The 12,865-nt window shown below is 38.5% G+C and overlaps 1 protein-coding gene across 3 annotated transcripts in view; it reads left to right on the forward strand.

Moving 5' to 3' along the window:
* NEBL (nebulette) overlaps nucleotides 1-12,865 on the forward strand; it is a 430,048-nt gene that overhangs the window by 377,458 nt on the left and 39,725 nt on the right. Inside the window, exons 17-21 of one of the 3 annotated variants that reach the window (XM_049881881.1) lie at nucleotides 345-455; nucleotides 4,797-4,907; nucleotides 5,133-5,243; nucleotides 8,716-8,820; nucleotides 10,306-10,398. The exons of the other annotated variants lie outside the window; for them this stretch is intronic. Of the exons in view, the coding sequence (XP_049737838.1) occupies nucleotides 345-455; nucleotides 4,797-4,907; nucleotides 5,133-5,243; nucleotides 8,716-8,820; nucleotides 10,306-10,398 (531 nt within the window). The remainder of the gene's footprint in view (nucleotides 1-344; nucleotides 456-4,796; nucleotides 4,908-5,132; nucleotides 5,244-8,715; nucleotides 8,821-10,305; nucleotides 10,399-12,865) is intronic. 3 annotated transcript variants of the gene reach the window in all.

Raw genomic sequence — 12,865 nt, forward strand, 5'->3', positions numbered from 1 at the left:
AATGCTATTGAATGCTCTGACCTCAAGTTAGTCTTATTGCTACCACATCAACTTATTTACAACCCCCTCCCTGGCCCCCAGCCCCTAGCCCCAAGACAGTTGTCAGTGAAGATTCTCACTTTGGCAATTGCTTTTTTATAGTAAAAACCTTTGGAGCTTTATATTCCCTTTCAGTGAGAATAGAGATTATAGTTCTAAGCAGTTCAGAAAATTTAGTTTCTAGGTGATCATTCATAGCACAAGATGAGTTATGTTTTCTGGATTTTTTAAATATGCTTAACCATTTTTTACTTTCATTGAATATAGATATGTGTCTGAATGTTGTATAATGTTGCCTTTTACAGAAAGAATACAAGAAAGACCTGGAGTCAGTGATTAAAGGGAAGGGAATGCAAGTTGGCACTGACACCCTTGAAATACAACGGGCCAAAAAAGCTTCGGAGATAGCTAGTGAGGTTAGTAGACTGAATGGTGCAGACCTTGAAATTTGTATTTTGGAACTTAGTAAATCATATCAGCAACTGGATTAGTATGTGGAATTTCCCAAAGCTTTGGGGATAGTTTAACAGGTCTGAATGGCAATATTCCAAATTATCGTGCTTGTTTGAAAACTTACATTCAGTTTCTGTCATGCTAATATCCTTCGAATATACTAAAAGAAACATGGGAAAAAGCATTTTAATGGAACACACATACACCTTACCATATCCCCTTATGCAGCAAATTTTATGTTAATCTGTTGTTGTCAGCTGTTGTTGAGGTGGCCTACAACTCATGGAGACCCCATACATAACAGAACAAAATGCTGTCCAGTCCTGTGCCATGATCAGTTGCAGATCTCACTGTTATCCTATAAGGCTTTCATTGGCTGAGTTTTGGAAGTGGATCACGAGGCCTTTCTTCCTAGTCCATCTTAATCTAGAAGCTCCACTGTAACCTGTTCAGCATCACAGCAACACACCAGCCCCCACTGACAGTGGGATGATGGCTGTGCATGAGTTGCAGCGGCCAGGAATTCTCGTGTGGAAGGCCAGAATTCTACCACTGAGCCACCACTGCCATCTGCATTATCTCGGCTACTATAAATGTTTTCCCCTTAAGGATAGATCATGGTGGTAGTATCATGTTATGCTATGTAGAAAAAGGTATCTGATATTTATCTTGGCATGTCTGTGTTTCCAACTTTCCAAATAGAACTTGAATGTCTCCTGTTGAGACTAACATGGCAATGATGGCCATCCCTGTGTGATTTGGTTGCATGTTGTCAGGATAGCCTCTATTGACCCAATCACCATGCCTGAAATTTCTACAGTCAGGATTTTGGGTGGAGGTATTATATACCCTGAATGACCTTATTCTTCATCCAATAAGAACATTTTTTCTCTTCGTGTAATACATATAATTCATGACAGGATGTTAATTGAGAAGTTTCGGCTTAGGTACCAAGATACGCTAGATATCCGATACCAAAGTTGTGGGAGCCAGGCCATATGAATATTTCAAAGGAAATACTCTAGAACTGGTTCTGTGCCTTTTGAACTCCTTCACCTGTTTTGATGATATGAAAGGTCACTGGAGTGGGCAGTATCTGGAAAGAGAGGGTTTTCTAAGAAGTATATGTGAAGAGAAAATTGGGTTGTAGGGATAAGAGGTGCTTGCTAACTTAAAGCAAGGCTGGTTAGGTGGGGGCTTCAGTGGGGCCACTCCAAGAGCTCTCCTATGACCAGAGCACTTAGGAAGAGCTGACTCAGGTTTGATTCACATCCAAGAAATGTGGAGGGCGAGAGATTGCTGTTTAAGTGTTATTACTGTGTTGATATATGCCTACAATCCTAGGATTTGGCACTGGTCAGGGAAATGGAATTACCATGATTGGATTAAACAGAGGAATTAAGGATGTCATGTGACTCCTTGCTGAAAGAGATTCCAATAGTAATTTCTTATAGTGACCTTTCCTGGGCTTCCGAGTATCTAGCAAGTAACTGCCTACCTACCTAATGAATCACTACTTATAATTCTCTGGAAATTTTCTTATTATGAGGAGGGGGTTGTGTCCAGTTCAAGGTACCGCATTGTAGCGCAGGTAGGGATTCAGGACAAGAGAAGAAGGTTTTGAAATCATCCTCATGGGAATGAGAGCTGAAGCTAAGGGAATGCATCTTTTCCCTGGAGAAAAAAAAAAATACGGAAAGAATAGAAATTTTGTATTTCACGGTCTTACCTAAGAACAGGGTTCTAAGCATATTTCTTTTATGGGAAGTTGGCATGGTTTAGTATTTAGCTCTGTCTGTAGTTTGTAGATTAGTTTATTCAAGAATATGCTGATTTAGGTTTCTCTGTGTTCTTTGGAACTGCATAGTAGAAAAAGAGTGCAAATTTAGTTATTGACAACCTGAGGGAAAATAGAGGAATCAGCTCTATTACGGTTACGTGCAGCCCACACCAATTTTGGTTGTGCTATTATCTTTGCCTTCTAAAGGTCTCACTCTCATTTGCATATAATAATAGGCTTGTCCCATTTTGCCAAATTGGTGGGCTTTCAAATCTTTTTCAGCCAGTTTGGGAACTTTGCTATAAATTGCACATAGATTGTTTTTCATGTACAAAGTTTACTGTTCATGTAAAGTCAGTATGGTATATTGTGATACTAGCGGCCGCCAGTAGTTAAACTGTCCAGCATCTGTGGGCTTGAACAGGTGACATTCTTTAAGGCAGAGGGACATTAGCAAACTTGACTCAACCAGAGGCTCTAAGAGCACTTGTGCATTGAGACACACCCTTGAATGTAGCCACCACCGTGTTGTTGTTTTAAGCCTTCTAAGTTTTGGGGTGTTCGGGTACACAGCAATAAATAACTGATGCAGTTAGTGGCCCATGTGGTCTCTTGAGAATGCTTTTAGGTTTGAAATTCATAGTGGGAGATTAAATGACACACTTCTACTCTGGTTCCTTGGTGGTATCTATGCTCAGTGCCTCGGTTTCTGCATATATTGCCCTTCAAATGAGTGTTTTGTTTTGGAGTTTTAAACAGATTTAACTGAAAACTGAGAGCATATTACATACATGGTAAAAATCATGATTTTGGGAGTTATTTTGAAAATTAAAAATTATTACTTAAATTTTTATCCAGAAAAATGAGACTGAGAATGTAAATGAGTGAAAATAGACAGGTTGATGAGTGGAAAATAGAAAAAAAAAAAAAAAAACAGATTGAGATTTTTATTTACATCTTATCTAAATTCAGAACATCACAAATAAGTAAACCAATATTTACTTTAGAGCAGAAATCTTACAAATCTAGATGATGTCAGCATAATAGGAAGTCACTGGGGAGAAATTTAATCAAATATAGTAAAACTTTTTCTTGTTCTAGTAAATTTTTATTGAAGAATGAACATACGGGCAAGTTCACATAAAAGTGTGCATCTTGCTGAATTTTATAGTCACTAGTTTTTAAATGTGACAAGAGTGTCTTAAAATATGTTATGTCTGTGTCAGTTATGACTCTTTTGTAAGTAGCAGATAGTCCAAATCAAGTTTGGTTAAGCAAAGCAGATAATTTTATTGTTCTTAGACTAAACAAGGTCCCTGGGTGGCACAAGCAATTTGTGATTGGTTGCTAACCTGAAAATTGATGGTTTGAACTTACCCAGAAATGCTGTGGAAGAAAGGCCTGGCAATCTGCTTCTGTAAACATTACAACCAAAAAACCCCGTGGAGCAATTCCACTCTGTAACACATGGAGTCACCATGAGTCAGAATTGACTTGACAGCATTGGGTTTGATTTTTGTATGTGTGTGTGTGTGTGACTAAACTTTATAAAGAATAGAAGTAGGTTTATCCTTAGGCGTGGCTCAATCTAGGGCTCAAACAATGTGATCAAGATTTGCTTTCTTTCTTTCAGTTGTCAGGCAGGCTTTCTACTCGTATTTGCACAGAAGGTGTCAGGGGTTACAAGGGGCTACATCCTTCTTCATTCATGTCCGACAGGAAAGATGAAGTCTTTTCTGATGGCTCCTATGGAAAAAGAAATGTTTCCATTCCTGAGCCAGTCATGATGGGTCAGGGTTGGGGTATAATGATTTATTTAAGCCCCACAGGGCCCAGCTGCTTGGACCAGTCCCATCCAAACCGGATGTTTTAGAATAGGAGAGCAGCGAATTTCCCAGTGGCAAATCAGGGAGCTGTTGACAGGGGAAGAGGCTGTGGATTCCAGGGAAGCAACCAACAATTGCTTATCACAGAGCAAAGGTTACAATTTTACAACCACATTTTACTGATATTTATCAATTATGTTATCAATACACCAAAACAAAGAAACAACAACAAAAAGAACCCATCACAGTCGAGTCAATTCTGACTCATAGAAACCCTATAGGACAGAGTAGAACTGCCCCATATGGTTTCCAAGGAGCGGCTGGTGGATTCGAACTGCCGACCTTTTGGTTAACAGCCAAGTTCCTAACCACTGTGTCGCCAGGCTCCTGTTATCAGTATATCAATCACTAATTCATCAATTTCATCATATTAAATATAAAATTTTCCCCTTGGCTAGCTCTGATTTTTCCCCCCTTAATTCAGATTGAGAAAAGATTTCTGATTACTTGTGAAGAAGTCACTCCAAGTCATGTTCCTACCACAAGTTAAAATTCTAGTTCTGTAGTTATAAAAGATGTGAGGGTCCAACTTATCCCCAGACAGAAGACAAGGTCCTGATGTCAAATGAAATTATAGTTTTTCAATGCGATTTTTCAAATTGTTGTAGAGTTCTAATTGCATGTTTTATTTTGCACAGAAAGACTATAAAAGGGACCTGGAGACTGAAATTAAGGGGAAAGGCATGCTGGTGGGCGCAGACACGCTTGATATCCAGAGAGCTAAGAAAGCATCTGAAATGGTCAGCCAGGTAAGAAAGTATCTGATAGAAACAACACAAAACACCAGATTGTATGTAGAAAGAGTATAAAGGTGACAGTTATGTGAATGTGCAGTGTAAATAGGAATTCCCACGTTCGAAATGATTAATTTGCAGACATGTCATATCCACATGGTGGCTTTGAAGATTCAAATACATAAATATCTACATTGCTACATTAGGCAAAGCTCTGAAAAGTATTTTCTGTTTTCTTAGAAAGAATATAAGAAAGACTTAGAAAACGAAATTAAAGGGAAAGGGATGCAAGTGAGTATGGATATCCCGGATATGCTTCGAGCCAAGAGAGCATCTGAACTCTATAGCCAGGTTGGTGGAGAACGACGGTATTCAGAATAATGTGTTCTCGTATCCAATCACTATGTGCTTTGTGTGTCTGTATGATTTATATCCTTTTGAGGGCATTACATTCAAAGTCTCTGCACTCAATTATAAAGGAACGATTGGCCAAACCTGATTAACCTCACCGATGAGAGGGACAACCATTGTAGCTTCAATTCAACAGACATTACTGAGGGCCAGAGCCCCCTATTGGGGCCCCCTGTTTTGAGTTTAGGAACATTTTGACCTTTTTCTTTGACTCCATTGCATGCTTGGATCTAATACTCTTTGCTCATACATTTTGCAGAAAAATAATTATAAACTGCTTGTCTTTTAAGGAGCTCTGGTGGCGCAACAGTTAAGCCCTCTGCTGCTAACCAAAAATTTTACAGTTTGAACCCATCCAGTGGCTCCCTGGAAGAAAGACCTGGGGATCAGCTTCCATAAAGATTACAGCTTAGATAACCCTATGGGTCAGTTCTGCTCTGTAACATGGGGTTGCTATGAGTCAAAATTGACTTGACAACAACAATATTTGTCTTTTACCCATTTTATAATGCATATTATTATTAAAATAATCAGTCCCAAATAAAACTAACAGTGGCTACAACTACAAAAAGTGAAATTTAATACTAACTAAAATTAAATGAAGAATTAAGTGTTTTTGGTAAGATTTAGATCTGCCAAGTATACCCTGGCAGATACTCTTTAGGAAAATGGGATGTGGGAGAAAGAATGGCTGCAACAGAAAACATTCAAGGAAAGAAGAGGTTACTTATAAAATCTGATTTGGGCAAAAATATTCATGTGGGAATCATATCTTCGCTATTAAATTTACATGGAAAAGAATCAGTCCCAATAGAAAAAATAGTAAAGGAGAATGAAATAAAATGGAAATGGTTATAAAAAATCAACCAAGGGATTAAATTTGATGAATGGACTTCATGCTGAAAATGATTTTTAACAAAATTTTACTTAACTTGTAAAAATTCTGGTTAAAACATAAACCAGGATAATAAATATCCATTGGTTCAAATGGGGGCATTAGGATGGTGGGGTCAAAATATCGAGGGTGTCATTGTCTGCTTCTCCTCGGATGAGACAGCAGTTGGGATAGGGCCAAAGCTCACGTCCATCTGTCCTCAGTACATCAGGTTGAAACATGGGCTCAGAGAAATTGGCTGTACCAGATTGGCAGAAATAAAATCCTAGATAAATACATGAAACGGACAAATTGCCATCTGAGTCAGTGGAGAAAAGTTGCTATCTGAAGAATGCTAAGCTCATTCATCCATTCAGCACACATTTCCTGACAACTTGTTTATAGATGCAGAATTAGACATGACTTTGCCCTTGCGGATATACAGCCAAATTTAATAATCCAAGTAATCATACAAATATAATATCACAAGCCGTGAGAAATACTACCAGAAATTAAAACTATCAAGAGTGAAGACTTGCCAGGGGAAGATTTCCTGCTTTAACTTAACGGTGTTGTATGTTTTGGGTGTAGCACAAGGGTACGTCTGATTTGATGGGATTTTAATCAGTTTGGGAGCCGTGGTGGTACAGTGGTTAAGGGGTTGGCTGCTAACCAAAATGTTAGCCGTTTGAATCCAATAGCTGCTTTTGGAAACTCTATGGGGCAGTTCTACCCTGTCCTATAGAGTAGCTTTGAGTTGGAATCAACTTGATGGCAATGGGTTTGTTTGTTTGTTTTAGGATGCAATACACTATGGAAACCAGTCTACTATTTCCACCTGGTTACGAACCAGGGACCTTTCTTGTGTGAGGCGAGTGTGTACCTTTTGGGAGAGCTGGTGGCACACTGGTTAAAGCGTTTGGCTGTGAACTGAAAAGTCGCTGGTTTGAACCCACCAGCCACCACATGGGAGAAAGATGTAGCAGTCTGCTTCATAAAGATTTAAAGCCTTGGAAACCCTATGGGACAGTTCTACTCTGTTCTGTAGGGTCACTATAAGTCGGAATTGACTGGATGGTGGTGGCTTTTTTTTCCTTTTTTGTAGGATACAATGGACTACGTCAGAGGCTGTAATGATGCAGCAGTGCGTTCTAGCATGAGTAGTCACCTTTGTCAGCAGGCAGCAGTGTGTCATAATAGTTAGCTTCACTGACTTCGGAACCAGACAGCTTGGATTTAATCCCAGCTCTGACACTTACTGGCTAGTGCCTCAGTTTCCCCATCTCTAACATGGGGATAATAACAGTATCTGCTTCTGGGGCTGATTAAATGAGTTAGACGTGTTAAGTATTTTGACCAGAGTGAGATGAGAACACTGAGGAATAATTACGTATTACAATAGTAAGTGCTACATAAGTGCTGGTACTACTGTGAGGAAAGGAGTCCTGGTGACTTCACAGTTAAGCACTTGGCTGCTAACCAAAAGGTTGGTGGTTCGATCCTATCCAGTGGCCCTGCAGGGGAAGGACCTGGCAATCTCCTCCTGTAAGGATTACAGCCAAGAAAACCTTATAGTGAAGCAGTATCTACTCTGTCACATGGGGTCGCTATGAGTGAAAATTGAATTGATGGCACCCAGCAACAACAAAACTATTATAAGTTAGTGCTCAAGTTGCATAAAGTTGCATCAAGGCTAATAGTATATATTCTTGTTGTTGTTGTGCACTGTTGAGTCAGTGCCAACTCATAGAGACCTTGTAGAACATAGTAGAACTTCCCCATAGGGTTTCCAAGGCTGTAATCTTTACAGGAACAGATTGTCAGGTCTTTTCTCCTGTTGAGTAGCAGGTGGTTTTGAACAGCCAACTTTCTGCTTCTGCTTAACCATTGAACCACCAGGGCTCCTTCACAGTATTTATTAAACCAAAACCAAACCCATTGCCATCAAGTCAATTTTTTTTTTTTTTTTACTCATAGCAACCCTATATATAGGTAGATAGAAAATTGAGATTTTTATCTTAACTACAAAAATGTTAGTACCTCTCTCCCTAAGCTCCCTGATCAAATGCATGTTTCTCTGAAGTAGGAAGCGAAGCATAGATCCAGAAGCATGAAAGGAAGTAGCGATAGATAGCCAGGTTACTTGGAGGAGCTATGAGGCCATGTCGAATAGGGACTGCCCATGAAAGAGAAGGTCCTAAACTTGGAAAGAGCATAGTGGTCATGCCTCCAAGGTGCTTAACTGGAACAGGGTAGGAACCCTGATGAACCATGAACCATCTCTACTCTTCCTGAGTACAGATGAAGTTGCTCTGCTGGACTGTTTGCCTACTCCATTGGCTTTTTATTCCCTTTTCTGCTGTCGAATCAACAACTGTTTTGTATCATAAACAATTTAGAGCCTGTGGTATGGTAGAGTTGGAAGAAGCAGTACGTTATCTTTTTCTTCCACTCTCCCTTTCACTAACACACATACAATGCATATGCATATACACACACATAGAGTTTCAGATTCATATTAAATGTTTGTATTTTTAGAAAAAATATAAAGATGAAGCAGAGAAGATGCTTTCTAACTATTCTACTCTGGCAGATACTCCTGAAATTCAGAGAATTAAGACAACTCAACAAAACATTAGCGCAGTGAGTAGCCATTTTTTTCTTTTCATTTGCCTCCTTGGCATTTTATGTTTTGTAAGAGGAATTTTATTTTTCCCTTGTCTGATTTTTTGCTGATTTGCTTGACTTTTCTGTCAAATGTATTATCTTTACTTCTTTAAAATAATAAGAATACCAAATGTTCTTACAAGTTACAATTTGTCATGATTGTTTTGAAATTACTAATTCAAATTTTCCCCTCTGGTATCCACCACAGTTATTTTTAACTGAATTTTAAAATTTAACTCAGGAAAGAATTATAATCTTCTGCACAGATTTTACTTTGAAGTTGAAAATAGTCCTATGAAGTGATTTTCTTCCTGATTATTGATTTTTTTTTGCATTGATAATCTGTGAATTTACTAGTTCATAACCAGTTCCTAAACTTTCATATTTTTATTACAAGGAATAGAAATTTGATCAGCACTATTAAGAGATTGGGTCTACATTTGATGGATGTATGAGCTTTCAAAATGATAAAAATTGACTACACAGCCTATATTTTAGTGTAGGGCTAGCTCAGTCATTTAGCAGTTAAGCAGCTGTCTCGTTATAATTTAAAGTCTGTTAAGTTAGAGGACTTTGGCAATCTTTTTCAAAATTATTGGCAAGCCCCAGCCCTCAGGGAATGGGGTCAAGTGTAGCAGGTTCCTCACAGGGAGGGCCATGCAGTGGCAAGAAATGAAAAGTCGTGCTGGGAGGATCAGGGAGGCTGTTCTATGCTCCACTTTTGTGACTCCATAGTATTCCTGATTTCTGGCTTCTGGAGGAAAACTCTCCTGCAGTATCCCCCACCTCTTGCTTGGGGCTCATTGAATTACCAGCTGTCAGAAGAGGAAATAGTTCTGTCCTCATGTGCCTTTCTGTTTTCCTGTAGAGGGCTCTTGTTTTTTGTTTTGCTTTGCATCTGGAAGGAGTGGGTTTTGGGAGGCTTGGAGAGACGTGGGAAGGTTAAAGGTAAGTGGAGGGTGAGGAAAATAGACTTTGAATTAATGATGTCTACAACAGAGCTGTTATTTTCTTTGATGAGAACAAGAACATCTTCTTGTTTGGAGAGTGGCAGTTACTTAAAATTTCATGCTGTTTTTGGATTAAACAGTAACTGCCTAGTGACATTTTGTAATACATGTTTTTTCTTATATGTACCTATGACGTGTCTTTATATTTGATGAAAGAAACCCCTTCTAAGTTTGCCACCCTATAGTCTCAGAGCAAATGAATCTGTCGTGAACTAAGTACCAGTCACGTTCGAGAGTAGGTACTAGAGGGTTACTTGAAGGAATATGGAATTAAAGTTGGAAATTTATTTTCATAATGTATTATCTAGTTATAACATCAGTACTCATAAATAGAAGCTGTATTCGCGTTACTATAAAACCTGTGAAATTGCCCTTCTTTTATAAGAATTTGCCCTAGGACTTGAATTTCTTATAAGCCTAGAGTTATTCTTTCCCTTCTCTTATAATAAAGGTATTTTATAAAAAAGAAGTAGGAGCTGGCACAGCAGTAAAAGATACCCCAGAGATTGAACGAGTGAAGAAAAATCAGCAGAATATTAGTTCGGTAAGTTTTTTATAGCATTAATTATCCTTTCCCAAAGCAAACATAAGCTAGATAAATGTTACTTCTTTACTTAACTGGCTGCATTTTTCTTTTATTCTTCACTCTATCGAAATGGTATTTTATCAAATAGCAAAGGTCTTTCAGAAAGAAAACTGTAGCCTTGTTCCCTTTGAACCTAAAGCAGTGTTTCATTTTGATATATCATGGTACATAAGAGATACATCATTTTAATAGTATAGTAATGATATCTATGATTAGATCTCATCTCCTTGAACAGAATTTTAGCTGTACTAAATGTTGCTGAGAAACAATAAATTTCAGTACTTTTCCACAAGTTGGAAGAAAGAAATTTTACCCTGATAGAATGATTAAAGGCCCTAGGACATATAATGGTGGCTTAAGTGAAAATTTAGATTTAAAGAAGAAGATAGTACTCGTTCTTTTTACCCCATGTCAGTCACATTTCTGAGTTTTCCCTTAGACACATTTTTCCTTGTGTTTCTGCTTTCCAGCTCTACTTCTGCTTTTGCTGGCTTCTGGCAAAGAAAAATGTACACCTTGAGTATCATAATGTTATTTGTAAAATAACTTACCCTCCAATCACCTTTAAAAGAGCCCTAGTGGCACACCAGTTAACTGCTCAGCTGCTAACCAGAAGGTTGGTGGTTTGAACCGACCCAGTGAATCCTTGGGAGAAAGACCTGGCGATCTGTTCCTGTGAAGATTACAACCTGAAAAACCCTATAGGGCAATTCTGCCCTGTCACGTGGGGCCGCTATGAGTTGAAATTGACTCAATGGCACCTAACAATGACAATAATCAACTTTGGGTTGGGGGTAGGTAGGGTAGAGAAGGTGCTTAATGTTATGACTAAGAATTCTTCCATTTAGTGCTTGACATTTAAAATGGATAATTACTACTCTTACCGATGGGCATTTTTCTATGTACATTTAGTATATTTAGTTTCTTACTGAGGAGGTAAAAGCAGTTCATTCCATAAACCCCTTCCTGGATCCATCTCTTCATCTTTACCATTGGAGGCAGTGTCTTCCAGAACCTTCCTTGTAGTAATCCAAGTGTAATTGTCTTGATTAAACTCATCTGTCAATAACTGAGATAGTTACACAGCATCCTAAGGATATGAGAATGCATTTGTGGAGACAGAGCAGGAAAGGCAAGGAGGCAAGGCAATGCTATAGATAAACATACTTCAAAAATAAATTTACTTTAAAAAAAAAAAAAACCTTCAGAATACTAGGTGCAAGCAAATCTCTGTAGCATGAATGAGACTCTGGAAGAAAGGACGAGGCAGAGGACTGAGAGGCTCAGGATGTTCATGAGGGCAATGACCATTCTGATCCACCAGGGTGAGAACTGTGTCAGGCAACAACACTCAAATCTGGTAATTAGTTTGGGATGGAAGTGTAGAATGTTTGTGTCCTTCATTCTCAAATGTTACTATTTGAAATGTACCCATCAATGTACTGTGATATAATGTTATAAATGTTCTGTAGTGTGCAGTTCTCTTGCCTACAGTGAAATGATTCTGCCGTTTTGATTAGTTTTGAGTTGTATGAAAAACAAAAATGCTCATCTTTAATCATGTTTAGCGTCTCATCCGAGGAAAATCACATAAAGTAGCACAGTATATCATTTCTCCTTCCAGCATCGCACTGCCTCTTTTAGCAAACAATAAATGCATAGTTCTGTATCTCTATGAGGCTGTGCCATAAACTCCTGCTTAGTATTCAGATGGAAAGTTGCCCTTTCAAGATTAGCTAGATCTGTCAAACCAAGATAGGATTCTCTAACATTTAAAGACCCCGACATTTCCCACCTCCAGAGTACAAGCCTTTTAGCTATTAGATTTCTCAGTTAAAAACTACTTCTTGAATTTTATTTAGAGTTATCCCATCTCAGTGAGCTCTCAGTTTAACTGCTTTAGATCTGGACTAATACCAATACTGTTACATTAAATCCACAGATACTAAGATACAGGTGATAGCTACGACATTTAGATACTGTTTCTTTATGTCAGCATGGATTTCAACTTTAATCATTTTAAATGTTAACCAAAAAATCCATTACCATTGAGTTGATTCTGACTCATAGTGATCCTATAGGACAGAGTAGGACTGCCCCATAGGTTTTCCAAGGAGTGGCTGGTGGATTCGAACTGACGACCTTTTGGTTAGCAGCCCTATCTCAACCACTGTGCAACCAGAGTTGCATTTTAAATATTACTGAGTTCTAAAACTTATTTTGTGTAGATTTAGGCCTTTGCTAAGTTTCAACATATGCCTCTTATGTCTAATCAGTAATTCCATATACAACCCATTGCCATCAAGTGGATTCCAACTCATAGTGACCCTATAGAACAGAGTAGAACTGCCCCGTAGAGTTTCCAAGGAGTGCCTTGTGGGTTTGACCTGCTGACCTTTTAGTTAGCAGCTGGAGCATTTAACCA

This window comes from Elephas maximus, chromosome 4, assembly GCF_024166365.1.
Source record: "Elephas maximus indicus isolate mEleMax1 chromosome 4, mEleMax1 primary haplotype, whole genome shotgun sequence".
NCBI classification, from domain to species: Eukaryota; Metazoa; Chordata; class Mammalia; order Proboscidea; family Elephantidae; genus Elephas; species Elephas maximus.